Source organism: Nanorana parkeri, unplaced genomic scaffold, assembly GCF_000935625.1.
Source record: "Nanorana parkeri isolate BGI_ZX_2015 unplaced genomic scaffold, ASM93562v1 scaffold468, whole genome shotgun sequence".
Lineage (NCBI taxonomy): Eukaryota > Metazoa > Chordata > Amphibia > Anura > Dicroglossidae > Nanorana > Nanorana parkeri.
In genome coordinates this window covers 1,001,291-1,022,977 of record NW_017306736.1, presented here as the reverse complement: position 1 = coordinate 1,022,977, position 21,687 = coordinate 1,001,291, and the positions used below count along the sequence as shown (strand labels likewise).

The following is a 21,687-nucleotide window of genomic DNA, read 5'->3' as shown; positions in this document are numbered from 1 at the left end:
CGTTGTTTTTATACGTAGGTGCACCCGACTTCCCGTAAGTATGCGCGTGTTTCATTTGTTTTACCTATTTAACCTTTTTTTTTTTTTTCATTGCCATCACATAGGGTGGTAGCACATTGGAGAGGGCAGGTTCTCTTTACAGGAGAACTATGAGGTGAGTGCTTTTCACATACCTTATAGTTCTAGCCGACCTGTGACAATGAGACTGTAGATCGGCTTAGTAGAGCGGGAGGTGAGCGAACACATACCGGCAGAGAGCCGTGACAGGGGAGGCGCTGGATTCCCTCCTCCCCGCTCCGATCCGCCAGAGCTGACTGGCGGAACGGACGGGGGAGGGTACAGCTGGCTCTGCCTCTAGATAGGCAGAGCCAGCTGTCAGTCTCAGTATACTGTGAGCAGCTGCTCGCGGTATACTGCGGCGTCTCAGTATACCGCGAGCTACAGCTCGCGGTATACTGAGCCCAGGGTGAAGGGAGGACGCTAGTTTGTGTCCTCCCATTACCCTAAGGAGAACTATGGGGAAAAGACTTAACCCCATAGTTCTCCTTTAATTGACATTAGAATCTATTAGACCCCTAGTGTCATCTTTCCACTTCAATAGCTGTTGCTGGGGAATGACAGCTGTAAACACAGCAGGCAGTGGCTAGGAGCAATAGCCAGCCTGCTACTGGCTATTTTAAAATTTCAATAGCCAATAGCAGGCTGGCTATTGCTCCCAGCCGCTGGATGGGTACTGGATGCCGACTTTCTACCGGCAGAAGAGGGGGCATGGGGGAGCACAGAAGAGCAGCCGAGGCACCGGAGCACCAGTGGGGACAGCAGTGGACGAGACGGTGAATGCCGATACATGGTCGGTCTCTCTTCCCGCTGGTGCCAGCTGCAGCGTTCTGTGCCCTCGCTGCTTCTGCTGACACAGGGAGAGCAGCGGGGATTGAAATGGACACAGACCGCTGCAGCTGGCACCAGCGGGGAGAACAGTGGAGCAGAGCGGCGCGGGGGGAACGACGGACGGACATGGAGGGGACGGCGGCTGAGCTGAATAAACAAATCGATAAAGAGAATCGTTGACAATTATTCTCATTATTGATTATATGGATTAGTTGTTGCAGCCTTAGTGGAGTCAGCAAGTTTGAGGAATGAGGACAAACAGGACGTTTATATCCTTCTAGCTATCCATTCAGATACCTCAGTGAAAATCCAGGGACATTCTGGTCTCTCTCAAAAACCTCTATGATGTCCATTAATACAATCTGCATATGGGAGGTGCAGATTTCAGTGACCAGATGATGCGCCCATACCTGGCAACAGGAAGATCAGTTCGCTGGTCCAAAAAAAGACTCCATCTATCCTTTCCAATTGGCTATTTACAATTCATATGTAATTTATAACTGCAGGAAGAGTTTGCTCTTACCTAATATCAAGAGGTAATTATAACAGCCCTGATTTACCAGGGCTCCAGTCCGATGCAGTCAGCAGGCTGTATGAGAGACATTTCCCCGATATTATCCCTTCCACCCAGGAAGACCTGAGACCCCTCCCCCCAAAAAAACAGGCAAGTATGGAGGAAGGCTGATGCGTTACTACTGTTGCTACTGTCCCTCACAACCTGTCCACTGCATTAAAGGCTGCTTCCGTCTCCACCATAGCCACTGCGATATTAGTGGTGTAGGTATATGGTGTTTCTCATGTGCTTGACTTGCTGCTATTTACTTGTGCTCGGACTCCTGTTTATCAACAACATTTCTGCCTGCTGCCCTAATACAGTAATTTGCCTGCATACCGGCCATGCCTCTGCTTGCCTTCTGAGCTGACCCTTGATTTTTTTAACAACCACGTTTCTGGCTGCCACCTGGACTGATTCTTTACCTGCATACTGGCCATGTCTGCGCCTTTCACCTGAACTGATATTGGCCTGGTCTCTGTCTCCTGTCTGTACTGACCCATTTGCATGCCCCACCAACAATCATTCCACCAGAAACACCAGTCCCAGCCATCCCCTGCAGACAACTGCACTCCTGGAACCACAGGTACTGTTTTGTTTACTCTTTGTCCAGCATCCTGTACTTCCTTCCTTGTATATTATTTTCTTTAATTTCTGAAAACCTGCACCAAAATATCAAATGCTTTAAATGCTCACCATGCATCTTATCATATACCCTGCGGTGTCTGCTTTCCAAAATGGGGTCATGTTGAGGGTGTTTCTACTGTCCTGGCATTTTAGGGCCTCAAGAAATGCGATAGACAGTCAGGACCCCTGAGCTGATACATTTCAAATATATATACCATAGTTTGTAGACTATATCACTTTCTCCCATTCTAATTAACATTTGGGAAGGAATGTAGCAGAATAGATTTTGGCATAAATGTATGAAGAAAGATTACTTATTTGCAATGTTTGAATAACAGCGTTGGCAAAAAGTGTTTTCCCCAAAATTTTTAGTATTTTTTGACTTTCGATAGTAAAAAATAAAAAAAAACCCAGTGATGATTAATTCCACCCAAAAAAAAAACCAAACTCTGTTGGTCACAAAAAAAGAGACATAAAATGAATTTGGGTACAGCGTTGCATGACTGAATAAATGCCAAAGTACCTTGGTGCGTAATACTGAAAAATGGCCTGGACAGGAAGGTCGATCCTGTCCCTGTCACTCACAGCTCCCTGCAGGGATCCCCCCCCTCCCTGTCCGACTGGAGGAACAGACGGGGGAGGGTACAGCTGGCTCTGCCTCTAGATAGGCAGAGCCAGCTGTCACTCACGCAGCTGGGCGGATCCCGGCACAATTGTCAGGATCCGCTGCAGCGTCTCAGTATACTGTGAGCAGCTGCTCGCGGTATACTGCGGCGTCTCAGTATACCGCGAGCTACAGCTCGCGGTATACTGAGCCCAGGGTGAAGGGAGGACGCTAGTTTATGTCCTCCCGTGACCCTTGGGAGAACTAGGGGGGAAAACACTTACCCCATAGTTCTCCTTTAAAACAAAATTTAACTATATGCGATATGGTACTACAGACCCCAATACACACACAATAGGGCCCCATTCATATCTGTAGGTTTAGGTGCGATTAGGGATTCCTGCGTCAGAAACTTGCGTTTTCCTGCAGCACGAATCCCTAATCTGGTGTTTACACGCGGCCGATGTCACCCATTCAAGTTAATGATCAGGTGACAGAAGTTGCATATAAATTCCTGCACACCACATGTAATGATATGTGATATTATTACATGCGGTTAGAACACACACCCCCTGGATACACAATCATTGCGTCCAGGGAGAGTGACTGATTCCTAACCGAATGTAATAATATCACGTATCATTACATGCGGTGTGCAGGAGTTTATATGCAACTGCTTTCACCTGATCATTAACTTGAATAGGTGACAGCTGCCGCTTTTAGGCCTGGTTCACACCTTTACGTTTTGTCGCGCGTTCAACGCTCTACGAATGCTCTACAAAACGCTCAAACATGAAAACCCCATTGTTTTGTATGGGTATGGTTCACACCTTGCCGTATTTCAGCCCGTCTGAACGCGCTATAAAACGGCCTACGCCTGAAAAGGTACATGAGCTTCTTTGCGGCGTTTTTTTCAAGCATTTCCGTTGGGATACAGCCAAGTAGCCCTCGGAAACGCGCGTTTGTCGCGCGTTTTTTTACCGCAAATCGCTCTTTCAAACGCGCATATTCGATACGCCTAGGTGTGAACAGAGCCTTAAACTTCAGATTAGGGATTTCTGATGCAGGAAACGCATGTTCCTGATGCAGGAATCCCTAATTGCACCTTAAGATACAGGTGTGAATGGAGCCTAATACACTTAGCCCTGGTTCACAACTAGGAGTATTGCATATGCGCGCCTGTTGCGCATTTTTTAAACCGCGATTCGCGGTTAAAAAAATCGCGCGACAAATGCGCGTTTCCGAGGGCTACTTGGCTGTATCCCAATGGAAACGCGCAACAAAAACGGCCCAAAGTAGTACATGTACCTTTTCAGGCATGGGCCGTTTTGTAGCGCGTTAGGGACGGGCTGAAATACGCCAAGGTGTGAACCAGACCCATTGAATACAATGGGATTTAGATGTTTGAGCGTTTTGTAGAGCGTTCGTCGAGCGTAGAACGCGCTACAAAACGTTCAGGTGTGAACGAGGGCTTAGTGTTGCACCCTTTGTGGGGAAGCTGTAATCTCTTTCCAGAGGACTGACATGCCCCAAGGCTCTGTTCACACCTAGGCGTTATCGAATATGTGCGTTTCTACCGCAATTCGCGGTAAGACAAACGCGTGTTTATTAGTAATGTCTGCTGCAGACCTTACTAATCTAATCAATCCTTTCGGTCAGCGTTTAGCGTAGACGCTGGCTGAAAGGATCCGAGTGCCAGCACAGAAGCAGCTATGCCGTCTGCATCCGACAGAGATGCAGACCGTGTAGCTGCTCCCATAAGTCTGGTACGCGGTCCGTGGCCGCGTACTAGACTTCTGAGCTGGCTGCGGGCCACATAGTACCAGCACACGGGCCGCAACTGGCCAGCGGGCCGGTACTTTGAGACCTCTGGCTTAAAGGGTTATTAAACCCTCTGCGGTTTTTGCATATATCTACTGATAGCAAGCAGTAGTTATATACAAAACGATTTTTAAAAAAAACTCTTTTGAAGGGTTAATACTTAACGGCGTCTCCGCCGCGCGCTCCCGTCCGAACATCTGAAAATTTCTCGGTTGGCCGCAAAGGATCTTGGGGCGGGTGCATGCGCAGTTCAGATGTTTGGCCGGGAGATGGGTAGAGACACAAGGTAAGTCTATGGAGCAGCGTGCACCCGCACAGACTCCGTGGGACATCAGAGAAGAGGAGGACAGAGGAGTCAGCGCTGGATTCCAGACCAGTACCAGCACTGGACGGACAGCTGAAAACTACACTAAAGAAGAAGATGATCGGATTAAGAGGCATCATTTAAGGTAAGTCCCTACACTAACATTGGGGAGCGGGGGAAAAAATAGCCTTTAATGTCACTTTATTATGGCATAGCTGCACAGCCGCATCAATCATTTACAGCATCTGCAAATAAAAAGAACAAGTGGCGTCTGCCAGCGGGACCCATAGTTCTTAATGGACATCACTGCACTCGTAGTCCATTGTTAACTTCCTCCAACCCTGTAGCTCAGTACAAACCTGGGGATGGAGAAACAGTCCGGAGTGGCCTGCCCATGTGATCTACCAATCTCAGTTACAATGCTTTGCAGTATTCAATACAAAAGATAAACAAACGTATTTGTAATGTGGGCTTCATGTATTTCTGAAAAAAGCGGAATATGCCCTGCTTCAAAACAAACAAACAAAGCTGATGGAAAGATATAGAAGGCGAACCCCACTTACCAGTTTGTCATGTCCAGGAAAAACGCACAGCCTGCAGGATTGAGTTGAAAGCCCAGTAGTCGCTGGAATTCAGAAATGAGAACATCTTTATCGGTGGTTCCCAGACAGCTGAACTTCTGCATGAGTTCCTGGTCTAGATCAACGTCCATCCCCTCCATGACAACAGGCCAGAGCAGAGAACAGTCTCCTCGCAGCGAGTAAACACGTCTAGGTGTCCTCTGTCCACCCCAGGCTCTGGCGCTCAGGTGCCACTGACATCCACTAGCCGGGAAACTACCGCCAAGGCGGACCTTACCGGTCCCACTTACGGTCTCCTCCACTCAGGCCTCCCTCTCTCTAACTTCCAGGCTGCCCACCTGACCCCAGGGGCTGCGGCTCCTCCGCCAAGACCGACAATGACCTTTGACCTCCGAGTCGGTGACCTTTGACCCGAGGCCGATAGACTCGGGTTCAACGTTCCGCACGTACACCTGTCACCGTGGCCCGGGACCGTTATTCAAGGGCCCCGGTCTACGGCTCCGCAGCAGGCCACTCGGGGCCTCCCCGCTTCCTGAGCGCTAGACACGTCGTGACGTCACGACAAACACGGTTCAGACGCATCTCGGCTGACTCCGCCCCCAGCAGATTATACAGCTGAGAGAGTGCTTAGCCATATCAAATATTAAAAAAAGTGTCTCGAAAGTCACTGTTGTAGTGTAAACACTACTTTATAGCTTTAGGGCTTAATTCAAGCCCTATAGAGATGGAATTAATTTGCCCTTTATCAAGATGGAGGTCCCGCTGAAAGGTCTCGGTCTGACGCAACTTCCTGTCGACATTAACCGGCGGGCAGCTTCCTGGATCGCTTCCGGTGGAGACAAAGGTGGCGGGTTTGTCGTCGGAACCATGCCTAAGTAAGTAAACGAGTCGGAATTTGTTAATTTTGAGCTATTTTCTCTACGGTTCTGGGCGAGTGGGCTTTTGTACATGCTGTAGATACAGTAGAGGTGCCGAGCTTTACCATGTGGCAAGTTAACGTGTGCAATTTTGTTTTTCTGCAGGTTTTATTGTGACTACTGTGATACCTACCTCACCCATGACTCGGTAAGTTTATTATATATTATCTCTGTTGATTCATATTTCATTTACTAATTTCTAAGCATTGCTTCTAGCCTGTGTATATTTTAAAAAGATTATTAAGATGTTTCCCAGTGCCTTGCCTGGGTCCCATTGGTGATCAGGACAACACACATGGATTGCTGCCTCTGACTTTCTCTCCATGTTGCTCAAAGTATTAGTTTTAAGCAGTATTTCATTCCACGAGTTTTGCTGTAGTGTTGCATTAGTTGGCTAAAAATTGTCTTTCAAACCTCAGGCGATTAAATCTGTTTGGCAGAGTGTCTGTGTGGCTAAGAACCATTTAGAGGGCTGAATGGAGGGTAGCAAGCTATAATACTTTATCTTGCAGTCCTCCCTTGCTCGCTATTGCTGCACAGTGATATCCCAGACTTTAAATCTTCTCTATGTTCAGACTGAGCAGTGGTGCTGGCTGGCAGAAAGATACATGGCTGGGAGTTGACAAATCCATATGTTGCATTGTCCATTAAATCCTTTCTGTGAGTATATAAACTAAGACTAAATTGTGTTTTTTATTTACTTTCCAGCCTTCAGTTCGTAAGACCCATTGCAGTGGAAGAAAACACAAGGAAAATGTGAAGGATTACTATCAGAAATGGATGGAAGAACAGGCACAAAGTCTCATTGATAAGACCAGTAAGTAAGAAGTCTGTTTAGACAAATTGGCTCTGCACACATACCTCATACCTAGACAGTGATTAAGTGCATGGCCCACATTTGTACGATGGTACACTAGCAATCAAGTATTGAGGATAATTTTTTTTTTGTACTTGCCGTAAAATCCTTCTCTTGGAGATCATTGAGGGCAGAGGAAATCGCATAGTGTCAAGTTATACTGCTACCTACAGGAAGTTTGGACACTTACAAACTTAAAATCTGTAGATCATCAAAGACTAACCCCTCATTTAGCCTGCCTCAGGTTGTAGTAAGCAATGCCAAGAGCAGAACCATAAACACATAGGTGGATGACATATGTTCCTCAATGGTCTCCAAAAAAAAGGAATGAAAGGTCCAAAATTCTTCTTTCACATCCATTGAGGCATATACCGTTGGGATATCCAAAAGCAGCCCAACGGAGTAGTGGGCAAATGACAACTACCGTTGGCAGGCCCAACAAAAACGCAACTGGGAGCTGCCTGCAGCCCCAGAGCTGTCTGGAGAGCTAATGCCTGAATCTGATGCCAAATAAGGCCAAACACACTACCTGAAAAGTGAACCTGCCAACACGCCCAAAGGGGAGGACATTGAGAATTTACTTGATGTTTGAGACCAAGAAAAAAAATAATGGTTTAAAACAAAATGGAAACTGCTCCAGTCAGTTTATAGCTAGCCTTTTAAATAAAGGTGCACATGCAAACGCTTTTTTGCAAACACTTCTCAGCGCACTTACCAGCTAGCCAGCAAAAAACAACACAAATTACACTGTAACAATTTGTGTTTCAAACAAAGATTTTAGTTGCATACAATTTCAAATATGTGGAAGCCACACTGCCTCATCAAGGCTCCTCCTCCTTTTTAGCGTGGTCCCTAACTCTAATCTATAAGAGACTCCATCTTGGAACATGTATAGAAGTAAAGGGTGGATATTCCTGGCGGTAGCCCATTCTGCCTTAAAGTTAATTTCCACCTTCTGTAAGTGGCTTGTATTATATGTATTAACTATGTAGAGGTGCAGTAATGATGTATACTTGTGCAGATTTTCATGACTCACATTTTAGGCTTTCCTCGGTTTTTTTTATTGCACCTTTTTATATTAGGCATTAAGCCTAAAAATTTAACATTTTTCTCCTTAGGAAAATCAGTCCTACACCAGGGTGGGATGGTAATTTGGCTGTAAACATCTCTCTCCCCCCCTCCCTGTTATTCATTGTAACATGATTAGCAAACAGCAGCTCTGCCTTTACAGACAAGACAGTGGGGGGAAGGGGGGGGGAGGGGGCTGCCACTCTGAATAATAATGAATGGGAAAGATGAGAAAGAGCTTGCAAAACACAGGCAGACAGTTTTACATAAGGGGATAGAGGAAAGCTAACAAAGTACATTTGTGGTTTCTTGCACAGCTACTGAATATGCCTGTTTCATGTACACTCAGTGTACATTGCTGGCATATGTTTTTTTTTTTTGTTTTTTTTTAAATACCTCTGCAAAGTTGAAAATGGGCTTTAAAGATAGAGGGACACAGTAGAAGCCAGCACACTGTCAGCTGAAGACTTCCAGTGTGTCCCCATGCCAGGAATGACTGAATATAGAAGGGAGCTTTGAATCCTAGACCAAGCAATAAACTGGACAACCTGACCCCACTAAGGGGTAGAACTGGTGTAAGCAACCTTAGCACTCCAGCTGTGGTGAAACTACAAGCCCCATGGGGCATTGCAAGACACACAGACATGACTCTCAGAGGCAGGATGAAGTTTCTAGTTTTCACCACAGCTGGAGTGCCAAGATTGCCTACCCCTGTGGTAGAATAATAACAAATCCACATTTAGGGAAGTGGGCAGAAAAAAAGACAACAACAAAACATGGTTAACAAGGAAGGGGAACAAGTCCTTTTAAAAGACGTGAACCAGGCAAGAAACATGGGGGGGGGGAGCATGTAAAGTGACAAGACTAGCATATCAAAGTAGGAAAGCTCTAAGCTTGTAAGCAACTCACGTCGTAAGGTTCATGAAATGAGAACACTGTACCTCAAAAGATTGATTGTTCAGACAATCGCCTTGCTAAGGCGAGACTCACCAGTAAGGAACTCTGAAATTGAGTAGAAACCATACCCTGCAAAGGGAATAAAAATGACTCCCAAGTCCAGCATAGAACCCAGGATTTAAGCCCACTAATTCAGCATGACCTGAAGTTGTAAGGCATATGGCCAACACGTCAGGGCAGGCAGAAGATGAAAGTTAGAACCTAACCATAAACTGTAGATTGGTTACAACCCTGATGGAGCTGTAGATAAGGCTAGACTTTACACATCGCTTCTTTACTTCTAGCCATTTTTGTTTTTTGACTTCTGCTTTAAAGCCAGTTCCAGGCATACAGACTGTTAGGTACACAGTTGAAATGCATTTTTATTAATTATCTTTACCTTCCAAGGATTTTTAATTCTGCAGAACCAATTTTAAGGTGCCCATGTTCTTTTCGATTTTTCGTTTGAAAATCTTCCACGAATGGTCTTTCAAACGATAATTGAACGGTTGATGGGGATACCAACGATTTTTTTATTTTTCCCCCTGTAATTCCGCTTGAATTTTCTGAAAGGGTGAGGCTGGAAAACTTCTTTTTTTTTTTTTTTTCCTGATCACAAACGAAAATCGATGGATTAGTGTAGTGGTGTTTTCGTAGGAAAATCGCAGCACGAACACTGCACATGCGCAAAAAAAATCTGTTCTGTTGATTGACAAAATTCGAAATCGACATTGGTCTGTGCTTGACAAGCGTGGGTTCTTGGCAGCAATGAACATTCTTATCAAAAATCTATAGGTGTATGGCCAGCCTTAGACTCATTTTCCACACTGCACGTACAGGCAAGGTAACACACGATACCGGAGTAAGCAATATATCTTCTACTTCAGCAATTTTAGCTTCCTGTGCCCCCGCGAGCCTGCTGATCGAACAATGTATTCAGCGTAATCACTTTGTTGTCCAATAAGCAGGGCGCTGGCAGTAACAGAAAAACCAAAGAATCATTTTAATTAGCCAAAGTGTATCAGAGGCATTACTGCTTTTAAGGAATACTGCCATAAGAGAAATGCGGGGGCTACCATTGCTAATCTTTATCTGTTAAAGTGCTAGTTCGTGGCTGCCATATAGGCCTCTGGACTTCGGTGTATTCAGTGAAAGGAATAATGGTCATTTTCTGACTTTCTTAGTCTGCATAATTTTTATTTTTTTATGTTTTTTGTTCCTGGTCTTTAGTGTAGTGAATAGTGTTCACAATCACTTTAGGTCTGATTGTGGTGCTGATTAATGTTACTAAGTTATGAGCAATGGTAAAAAGAAGGGTATTCTGTAACCCTTATCAAAGAATTAACTTTGCTCACTCCCAGGTCACCAGAATCAGTAGGCAGGGTTGCATTCATGATCAACCCCTGGCTACAAATCCACCATCGTTTTGTATGCGTTTTTTCCTCTTTACTTCGTAACAATTTTGTGTGTGCAAATTAGCAACTTGTTTAAAATGTAACTGCACTAGCCCCACTCTCACACTAAAGCCGGTGACACACTGCATGCAAAGCCGTGCAGAGCGAAGCAAAGCTGTCAGGCACGGAGCATCACATTCAGTGTGTGAGCCGAGTGCAGCCAGATGAATGACTACATCTTCAGCCAGTCGGATCGAGCATAACAACCCGATGGACTTCGCATGCTGGGCCCGAGCTGATTGGCTGAAGAACTTTTTCATCTCTGCACGTTCAGCTATGCAAGCTCTCGCAAGGTGACGTGCCGGAGAGAAAATGACATGACACACTGCACGCAAAGGCAGCGTGCTCCCACTCCATGCTGCTTCACATGCGGTTTGTCACAGCCTTTATGCTTGCTGAGATCTCTCTGCCTTGTTGGAAAATCTAAAGGGGATTGTAGTTTGTGGTTGACCTGCCTCTAGTTGAAAGATAATGTCCGTTAACCTGTATTAACAAAACAGACCGGTATTAAAGTGACACTAAGCTCAGGAGGTGAACCTTAAAAATGCATTCAAGTACCCTAAGGCCTTGTTCACACCAAATGCAGAGCAGATCCGGTCAGGTTTCTGCACATGCACGCTAGTCTTTTAGATGCGTTTTTGGCTTTAAACCTTTTTTTTTTAACATGGGCTTTCAGTGCGTTCCAGGCATTTGCATGCATTTTTGATGCGTTTGCAGATCCTGATCACGTAAAATAGGGCCTGCTGCAGTTTTTTTACCTGCTCTGGATCTGCACACTGCAATGTGAACTGGAGCTCAAAATACCATAGGAATACATTGGACGCAGTTTTGATCCGGTCTGCACCTGCTCTGGATCTGTTCCACGCTTGGTGTGAACTAGCCCTAACTAATAACAAAAATGTATCTTATTTGTGTGTCACTCAGCTGTAGATCCTCAAACCATCTCTAAATTCATACTGACACTGTCACTTCTGGAGGGTGGCTACTTTTGTTCCTCCATGGCCCCTGTGTGCGATGTAAAGTAGCCACTACAAGTTTGCCCCCCAATGGACTACAATCTCAATACAAATTAGTAAGCTAAACATGAGATTGTAGTCCATCACAGGAGCGAGCTTGGAGCGGTGGCTGCTTAACACACAGGGACCACCGGGAACAGAAGGAAGGACAGTGGCGACATAAATTCAGAGATGATTTTATGCCTGATGCACTAATTTTAAATTTTTGGTAATAGGGTACTTGAATGCATTTTTAAGATTTAACGTCTGGCTCATTTCATTTTTAAACTCTAGGAAAAATGTTTTTAACCCTTGCCATGGGCCTACCACCGCTTTGCTCATTTTTGTCTAGGTTAAAAAAAAAAGTAATCAGATGCTCCAAGCTGGCTTGTTCTTAGACTGGTGCTCCCAGCTTCTCTCCCCCTCCTCTGCATCAGTCTGAGGTCCTGTAATACATTGTCTACACTTTGTACAGACGTGAGGACCCAGAGTAACATTCGAATGCTGCAGTGGAGGAGGACAGAGGCAGGAGGATATGCTGTGACAGCTGGCTGACTTGAAGCTTGGGTTAGTAAAACTTTTTTTTTTTTTTTGTTAAACTCTAGCACTTAGACAAAAATGAACACTTAACCCTTGCTGTGCAGGGGTAGCCCCACTGCAACGGTTAAGAACGTTTTCCTGGAGTTCTTCAAAGTTGACCATCGAAAAAAAAAAAGGATTTGTTATATTATAGGGAACATTTAAGGAATGCTGTGCCTAAGCAGTACCTTGACAAAAAACTATTTTTAATACCTTCCTTCCTTAGGGTGGCTAGGGCTTCATGTGCCTGCAGCCTGATAGCTGTATATCTGCAGTGTGTATCTGCTGCCTATGACTGCTAGCCTCCTTGCTGGAGGCTCTGGCATGGTAGAGGCATATATATACACACACACACACGCGCACACACCGTGAAAAATCGTACACCAGAGCCCAACCAGTAGCTTTGCATTCAAGCTACTAGAGAAGCCTGATCGCTTGTATTAGCTGCGGTTTTACACAACCCTCCCAGCTGCGCTGTCGCTAACGTTGCCGGTCCCGAGACCTGGTGCAGCTGGGACCGGCACGGCTGCTCTGTGACAGGAGATCAAATGGAGTTCGGTACACGATCTCCCTCCGATCCCCTCTCCTCTCCAGTCCCCGAATGCAGGAAGTGATGTATATTATATCACTTCCATGTTCTGCTGTCACTCTCTAGCTACAGAAGCTGGGGAAAAGCTGCTGAAGCAGGTCTCTGCTTCATCAGCTTCTCTGGGGGGTCCTAGGTGACAGGGGTCGTGGAGACCCCTGATGTCTCCATAAAGAGGACAGGTCATGTAAATTCTGAGGCTTCTGAGCCCCCTATGTAATAGCAATAAAGTTGAGTGTAAAAAAGAAAGCGTAAAAAAAAGAATTCTTTTTTTTAAGTCTCCCCACATACACACGCAAACATGTGTCGGGTGCGCCTACGTGCGAAAACTACAATTACACCTATTTGCCGCACATGTTGCATATCACCGTGAACGTCGGGAGTAAAGGTCATGCTGACTGGTGAAATTTTTGACTGACTGGTGAGACGCCTTAAACTTTTTCAAGGTGTGTGTGTGTGTGTGTAAACAAAAATAAAAACTACACTCTACCTATTGCCCGAGAATTATTGCATGTGTAGCGCAATCGTCGTTTCGTATGTAGGTGCATCCGACTTGTGATTCTGTTAGTATGTTCGTGGGGTTGGGGGGTATTTTTTTAATTCTATTAAACTTTTTTTTCTTTTTTAACTTCATTGATATCACATGGTGGGGCTCACAAGCCACCTATGTGATAGCACATTGGAGGTGACTCTCTTTAAGGTGACATTAGGGGTTCAATTAGAACCCCTAATGTCACCTTTCCACTTTAATAGCTTTAACTAGGGAAAGGACACCTTTCACAGCACACAGTGGCTAGAAGCAATAGCCAGCCTGCTATTGGTTATTTCAAATTGCAATAGCAGGCTGGCTATTGCACCCACCTGCTGTCAATCTAGGATTCGACTAATCGATTTTATCGATTAGTTGTTTCAGACCTAGACTAGTTCTCTCAAAATACTTGGTCTTGTTTTTTGTTTTTGTTTTTTATTACTGAACTTTCAGAGCTTATTGAATGTCACATGCACTGTGCCACAATGAAATAGGGCGCAAGTAAACGATTTGAACTTAGTGCTGGAGTCGGTACACGTCCCGAAAATGGTGCAGTGTGTTTTTGAATTTGTTGCAGGCCCAAATTAAAACACATTTATAAGTATTCTATTTATTTACTTATTTTTATTTGTAGCTGCTGCATTTCAGCAAGGAAAAATACCGCCCACACCTTTTGCTGCACCACCAGCTGGAAGTGCCATGATTCCTCCGCCACCTAACCTAGGTAAGTGTATTTTTATTTTATGTGCTAACAGTGGCTTTCTAACCCTTGCTGTATTTCATTTACATATTTCACTTTATTATTATGGCTTTTACCACAAATCATTTTTATATAAAGGAGGACCCCCACGCCCTGGTATGATGCCTGCACCACCTATGGCTGGGCCCCCAATGATGCCAATGATGGGACCTCCTCCACCAGGAATGATGCCAGTGGGCCATGGTAAGCTATTTTTTGCTTAAAGTAGTATTAAACTCTAACTTGTTTTCAATAATGTATCCAGATCAAACATATACATTGCCTAGCAAAGTATGTCTTTATATTTTTGGCCAAGCACTTATAGTCCTGCTTCTGAGCAGCTGGCTCCAACTCTCTCAGCTCAGCTTCCCTGAACTTCCTGTCCAGTACAAAATCACAAAACAGCAGTTTCCAGTCGCTGCACATCTACGAGCTTGGAGAAAGGAGGAGCGGGGGACTGGTTTTCCTTTGCTGTGTCTGTGTTTTTGTGGAGAGATGCACAGCTCCATAAGGACCTTGCAAAGGAAAGGAGCCACCCTAATACAGAATATCGGGGTCAGTGCTGAGAGGACCAGCTGATTATGCAGGAAGCTATAACTTTTTAACATCAAGGAGCAACATCCATTGTAAGTGATTTGGGAAGCAATTGAAATACCTACAAACATTTAGACTTTAAAGGAGAACTATGGGGTCAGGGCTTTTCCCCATAGTTCTCCGAGTCACGGGAAAACACAAACTAGCGTCCTCCCGTCACCCAAAGCTCTGTATACCGTGAGCTACAGCTTGCGGTATACTGAGACGCCGGGACGTATCCCGACATTGCTGTCGACATCCACCCAGCTGCGGGATTGACAGCTGGCTCTGCCTATCCAGTGGCAGAGCCAGCTGTGCCTGCCCCCTCCCCCGTTCGTTCCTCCAGTTAATGCTGGAGGATCAGAGGGGGAATCCCTGCGCGGAGCTGTGAGTTAGTCACGGCTCTCTGCAGCGATAGATAGAGAAGTGAGAGAGCGAATGTATGTGTTCGCTCACTTCCCAATCTACTGAGCCGACCTGTGACAGTCTCATTGTCCACATGTCGGCTCAGATTATGAGGCTGAGTGAAAAATCACTCGCCTCATAATTCTCCTTTTTAATATCCTTTTAATCCCAGAACTAGTAAAATGTGATTACTACAATTCTACTCACCATATGGTGCCTTGTGTGCCTGCTGTTGAATTTGTCACTAGTAATTTTAGTGGCATAAGCCTGCCTGTTTAGGATCCTGCTACAGTGGGGCAAAAATTTTTTTGCCCCACTGTACCTACAAGAAGCCTCAGATAAAAGCAGCTATTCAGTGGCTTCTGATACTAATTTGATTTGTGATATACTTTGTATGTTTCAAAACATTTACCTCCACTTCCTAGGCTGATTTTTCCAGTATCTTTATGTTGTGGCATTTTTTATGTATAAGGACCACCAAGTTTGTATTTTCCATGTGACCATTAAATTAAGATGTACTGTTTAGTTGTGGCATAATGTGGTGCGTGTCTGTGGTGTCTTTTTTTTTTTTTTTTTTCCCCTTTTGGTTTATTTATGGGTTTAATGTGATTGTGTAGAAGTATCTGTAAATTTGTTCTTTCTGTCCCATTTAGGTCCTGGTATGAGACCACCAATGGGAGCTCACATGCAAATGATGCCAGGTCCACCAATGATGCGTCCACCATCCCGTCCCATGATGCTTCAATCTCGTCCAGGCATGGCACGCCCTGACCGATAGATATTTACATTCCTGTAAATACAATTCAAATGGCGTATGTTAATATGTGGGTCACAAAACCTATTGGCCAAAATACTAATTATTTTACCTCCCACTGGCAGTAGTGGACACCAGATACTATTTGTTTGTTTTGTAACTCCTCCAAATTTTAAACTATAGTAAAGAATATTGTGGAAAGATTTTCTAAAACTGTGTGCACTGCTATGGGTCATTTCATCCAAAAGTGATATTTCAGGTTTAAGTGAAATCTGGTAAGTATATCTTGGAAACCAGCACAAAGATTACATTGCCATAGTTCATGACTCTGTTCATGTCCACCTTGGAGTCCTCACTCCGCTGCCTATAACAGAGGTGTTCCCTCTGCTCCGCTTTTATCCAGTGTCAAATGTATTTAAATTCAAGATGGGGAGTGGAACCTGCTGCTTCCATGGCAAGTATGCGGACCTAGGATCTCATTTGCAGAGATCTCACCACGAAAGTACTTGAAAGACCTATTTCAAGCATCTACCAAAAATGTAATGTTAAGTTTGGGTGGACTGACCCTCCACATAACGCCACTGCTGGCATGCATTTTGGCTGCAAGTATTGAACTGTTTATATTCCATAGGTTTGCTATTTTTTGGTTCCTACTTTAAGGCATTTGATTTTGTTCCCTGACAAGTGAACATAGTACAGGTTTCACTATTTTGACAAGTCATGCTAATAGTATGAAAGTACTTTTCCAAAATAAATCAGGATAAAGTTGCTCAGCTTTCCACACAAGACAGTTGGACTTTGTGTTTAAACAAACTCTTGTTTTAAGTACAATTTTTTGTATTGTTTCCTAGAAAGTGACTGTTTCATAAGCCTCTGCTTTTTTTATTTTATTAAAGATACTGTGTTAGATCAGTTGCCTTTTATCTTTTTACTTGTTGCATTGTTTAGGTATGCAGTATCCATAAACTACAAAAATAAATGCTAAACAAATTGTAAAGGGTAATTCCAGTTTCCCAGCAAATATGGCAAACTGAAATTGTCACACCTGTTCCCATCCCCACCCCCCAGGAGTCATACCTTTTTGGGGGAACTACCATTCAATCAACATCCCAACAATCCCTCCAATGGTAAAACAGTATAGCTTTGTTAAAAAAAAAAAAAAAATTCCCCCGTACCACACTGCATTGTCTTAAACATTTTTAATGAAATGTCAAAACAAACAACAAATGTCACAAAAACACTTTAAAACTTCCACAACTTTGCATTCCCTGAACCCTTTCCTATCTCAATTATTCCCCAAAATATTCCAAGAATGGAATAAATTTGTGTTTGGGATAAATTGGCTTTTCAGTTTGGGCTTTTTATCATGTTTCTGCTCAACAGCACTGTTGTGGTCTGCAGTCTATCAGGTGTGGTAAAACAGCCATTTGGGTAACAACAAATGCATGAGGAAACGCATGACTTCTCTCCACCAAGCTTGGAAGGCAGTAGCACCTCAATTACACAGGTTAGCAGCAAAAACTTCTCCTTGTTCCTCAAGGCACATAGTGGCCACCTCCTTTAAAGTACTGCTCATGTCATTTTCCACCTTCCTTACCCTTAAGGGTGCATAGCAACCATTTTATTTTGAGGACTACTAATGCACCCTTTTCCTCAAGCAGCTTTTTTTTTTTTGGAAGACTGCTAATGCCTGCTTTCCTTCTTCTCCTGCTAATCCCACCATAGGAGAAGGTTTGGGGGTTCTGCCATTGAGCATATAAAAAAGGCTGGCTGTCCCTCCACAGGTGCTGCTGCAGATAGTGTGAACAGCACACCAAAGCACCCCCTAGTCATCTCTATCTCCCAATTGCTATAGCTACCATTACATTTAGTAAATCCCTTTTTATGAACCACGTCAGCATTCTGAGTTTGTCCTACATTCTGCTCTGATGTGCTCTTGACAGTACATTGTATCGTAAACTCCCACTTATCTGGCACCTTCGGGGATATCGGTAGGTGCCGGATAACTGCTGTTTCTGGTTACTTGAGAGTTAATACTAACTCTCAAGCAGCCAGCCTGCTATTGAAATTTGGAAATAGTCAGTAGCAGACTGGTTATTACACCCGCCCACTGAGCAGAGGAGCTTACCTGAGCGAAAAAAATTCTCAGGTTGTCTCCTGCTCAGTGGGCGGGTACAATAGCCAGTCTGCTATTGCAACTTAAAATAGCCAATAGCAGTCTGGCTATTACTGCCGACCGCAGAATCTAGACAGCAGCAAGATGTAAACAAAGTTTTCCCTAGTTATTTTCCAGGACAGCATCAGCGAAATAGACTCCTACCACAGGAAACATCACTCACACCTAATAAAAAGAACACAACACTTGCATATCTCCTTTTTTTTTGTTTTGTGTTTTCTCTTACCAAGCAAGAACATCGTAATGTTTTGTTTATTTTCTATTGGCCTTCGTGCTAGTTGTAGGGGCCTCCTGGTTCATGGGTTCTGCATTCCAGCAACAGTAGAACTGAGGAGCACATGGTGGGGTTTTCTGGGGCAGCCCCCATCTGTCCTTGAGTTTGCCACGCTACAGTAAGGCCTGAGGTTTCCTACACGTCGTATGGCAACCATCCTCCTGGTGTGGTCTCAGTGGAGCCCTCCCTAGAATGTGCTGCTGCCCTGACTCCTGGGTTACTACAAGGGCTAGTGTTTTACTCTTACCTGGTCCTGCGGCCTGGCTGCCACCTCTTACCTGGAGATGCCAGACCGGTGGTGCGCAGAGTCTTCTCAGGAAAACCCGGCAGCCAGGCCCTCACGGAGAGGGTTCTCGCGCAGAAGCAAGATGGACGGTTTCTGCTCAGTTTTCTGCCATCGGGCTCCAGAAAGTGATCAGTAACCAGGAGGTTGGGAGAAGCAGCAGCATGTAGAAATCTTGCGGTTCCCACACCTGCAAAGGGGGGGAGTGGGCATCAGGAGCGGAGCAGAGGAGCTGGAGTCATCAGTGCAGATGGGACTTCTAAGCACAGACTCGATTACCATAGTTTACAGTTTTTTTCTGATCTGGTGGATCCAACTGCTAGCAGCTCTAAGGTAGGCAAAGAGAAACAAAATGGTGATCTCCTTTCCTATCTGTACCGTCTGTGTATGGAGTCCTGTCAGAGCATGAGGGGTTGGGTTGGCACACTCTTGGGGATAATAAATCATGGGGTTATTTTTACTATACTCCACGGAGGCTCTGGTGTTATGTTTTTCAGACCAAGGCCTCTGAAGAAAGATCTTTGCCCTGCAGTCAGCACACACACCAAAGCAAAACATGTGTCGCCTGCAATGTTAAATATTCTTCCTCTTTTAAAAAGCTGCTTTGCCAGTCCTGTGTGGGGAAGCTAGTGGCGGATGAATCTTCAGGCCTGTTTAACCCTTTCGCTGCCAAGCCCTCCGGACCATTTTTCAAATCAGCTGGCCAAGCCATTTTTGAATTTTCTGCAATTTTTTCCTATTGATTTGATTTTCAACTGCTGCGTTGCTAGCGTTTGTAAAAGACCCCCCAAACCATATATTTTCTGAAAGCGCAGGCCCGGTAGAATAAAAAGATGGTGATACTAAATTTGTAGGCCGTGCGATAATTGCGCAAATGTTTCTCAAATTCATATTAAACCGATAAAAATACACAATTCAATTGATAAAACACACTAAAATCAGTATCAGCGCACAAAAAATAATAATTTTCTGACTAAATCTAAAAGATAAAACTGTATTGAGTTAATAAATAACAAATATTTGCAAATTTGAAATTGCGCCTTTTTGCGAAAAGGTAAAAAAATTACGGTACGCAAAACTGTAAATAAGCAACTTATGTTAAAAAAAATTTTCACGCTGTGTTGGTGTTTGTGTTGTGATAAAATGATACAGGCGTATATTTATTGCAACACAAAGATCACAACGCATGGCAATGCGTCACAAAGCTTTGCCATGCGCTGCCACAGTTAATTTAATTTTTTTTTAAAGAAAAAAATACATTAAAAAAATCATGCACTGCGATGCGTTCTAACAACGCACTGCAGCGCATGTGCATGGCGTACACCTCAATATGTGTATGTTATGTGGGGGGAGGGAGGGGTTGTGCTTTTTTTTATTATTTTTTTTTTACACATTTTTTTATTTTATTTTTTTTTTACATTTTTATTTTTTTTATTTTTTATTTTTTTACATTTTCTATTTATTTTTTAATAATTTTTTATTTTTATTTTTTTACTGTTGGGGGGGCTGCGGCGAAATATCTGGGGTCTAAATAGACCCCTGACATTTCCCTTTTGAAATAGAAAAAGAAATTGAGGACATAAGTCCTCAATTTCTTTTTCTGCAGCCCCAGCACTCAAATGAATGAGAAGCCTCAGTACAGAGGCTTCTCATTCATTCAGAAACTAATGATAGTAAAATATTTTTACTATCATTAGTTTCTGAATGGGGAGGAGCCTCTGTAGTGAGTGCTAGTCTCCATTCATAAATTCTTGAATGAACAGGCTGTGATGTAGATCGCAGCCTGTTCATTCATAACTGGGGACACATAGTACTATGTGTCCCCAGTTATTTACGGGGGCGTCCGGTATTTTTGAAAATAGCGGTCATCAGCTTATAGAAGAACTGTAAATGCCAGGTCCGTACGGCATACTGAGATGGCCAGCTGGAAGCACTTTTGTAGCTCCGTATGCCGTACGTCCTTGGCAGCTAAAGGGTTAAAGGCCTGATAGACTGTATGAGAGAGGAAATGGTGTCGACCTTCCAGTCGTTACGATCTGTGATTCAAGATAGTGTCGGAATGATTTGGGTGCCATCTGTTGTTGAGGGCCCTTTCTCTTCAGGTTTTCAACCAGGTACTTATCCAGGTAACATGATTAGTGCTGAGATGACTAATAAAGTTTCAGATTCATCTTCTGACTCGGAATACAGGGAATGTGCGGAGTCAGGAGAAGAAGAGGAATCTGATCACAACAGATATTTATTCCCTTTGCATGAGACCAACAAGCTTCTTAAAGCTGTGTGGGAAATGCTGGGATTAATGGAAGACCAAGGGAAACTGTCAGTCCATGACAGGTTGTACAAGGGGTTACAGAGTATTCTTTTTTTTTTTCTTCAAATTTAAACGCAGGTTCCTGTTTAAGGAATAAGATGGTAGTGTTTGGGTGAAATGTCCAAGGTTGGATACATCCCTTTCCAAATCTACTAAAAACTCAGACTTATCGTTTGAAGATATGGGATTTTTGAAGGCCCCTATGGATAAAAAAAAAAGCTGAATCCCTCCTAAAAAGAGCATAGGAAGCAGCAGGTGCAGGGTTCAAACCTGCCATGGCCATTACTTGTATGGCCAGAACTTTGGATGTCTGGTTGGCCCGGTTTGAAAGATCATTTAGATTCAGGGACGGGCAGGGCCACCATTGTGGATTCCCTTCCTGTGCTCGCCAAGGCATACGTTGCGGATGCCATTACGTTTTCAGCTCACACCACTGCTCATCAATTCAGGCAGATGGGCTTTATGGCTAAAGACCTGGCCAGGAGATGTGGTATCAAAGACTAAGCTTTGTGGACTCCCATTCAATGGGGATCTGCTGTTCGGACAAGAACTTGAAACGGTTTTGAAAAGATCCACGGACAGAAAGAAAGGGTTCCCTCTCCCCAAGAAACAGAACAGGAAATTCTTTAGGGGACAGCGGAACCAGCCTGGGAAGAAAGGGAATGGGTAAATCGGGAGTAAGAATTGGGAATACAAAAAAAGGGAGGGGGAAAAGCAGTTTTCTTTTTACACCCTCACCCCCCAAGATGCAATGATGGGATAGCCAAGGTGAGAGGAAGATTGAGGGAGTTCCTCACACAGTGGCAAAATGTAACAAGCAACAGTTATATTCTGAACTTAAGCAGTTTGGGTTACAGAATCGAATTGTCTCAGA

At 44.1% G+C, this 21,687-nt stretch overlaps 2 protein-coding genes across 3 annotated transcripts in view; one reads left to right on the top strand and one right to left on the bottom strand.

The window, feature by feature from the left end:
- CUNH6orf106 (chromosome unknown C6orf106 homolog) overlaps positions 1 to 6,000 on the bottom strand; it is a 37,226-nt gene extending 31,226 nt beyond the window's left edge. The window contains exon 1 of the mRNA XM_018560601.1: positions 5,361 to 6,000. Coding sequence (XP_018416103.1) covers positions 5,361 to 5,518 — 158 coding nt within the window. The 5' untranslated portion in view covers positions 5,519 to 6,000. The remainder of the gene's footprint in view (positions 1 to 5,360) is intronic.
- Positions 6,001 to 6,113: 113 nt separating this feature from the next.
- On the top strand, positions 6,114 to 19,487 carry SNRPC (small nuclear ribonucleoprotein polypeptide C). 2 transcript variants are annotated; one of them, XM_018560606.1, is made up of 8 exons: positions 6,114 to 6,253; positions 6,401 to 6,443; positions 7,004 to 7,112; positions 13,933 to 14,022; positions 14,137 to 14,241; positions 15,669 to 15,825; positions 18,956 to 18,962; positions 19,477 to 19,487. In XM_018560606.1, exons 1-6 carry the CDS (start codon positions 6,129 to 6,131, stop codon positions 15,791 to 15,793), a joined length of 597 nt encoding a protein of 198 aa, XP_018416108.1. In that variant the 5' UTR covers positions 6,114 to 6,128; the 3' UTR covers positions 15,794 to 15,825; positions 18,956 to 18,962; positions 19,477 to 19,487. The 2 variants fall into 2 exon arrangements, with proteins under 2 accessions (XP_018416108.1, XP_018416107.1); XM_018560605.1 differs by lacking the exons at positions 18,956 to 18,962; positions 19,477 to 19,487 and having other exon boundaries at positions 15,669 to 15,881.
- The last annotated feature ends 2,200 nt before the right edge of the window (positions 19,488 to 21,687 follow it).

Coding starts and splice junctions, on each gene's coding strand:
- SNRPC (XM_018560606.1), top strand. CDS start 6,129: ATGGAGGTCCCGCTGAAAGGTCTCGGTCTGACGCAACTTCCTGTCGAC. Junction 6,444..7,003: donor CCTACCTCACCCATGACTCG/GTAAGTTTATTA, acceptor TTTACTTTCCAG/CCTTCAGTTCGTAAGACCCA. Junction 7,113..13,932: donor AAGTCTCATTGATAAGACCA/GTAAGTAAGAAG, acceptor TTTTATTTGTAG/CTGCTGCATTTCAGCAAGGA.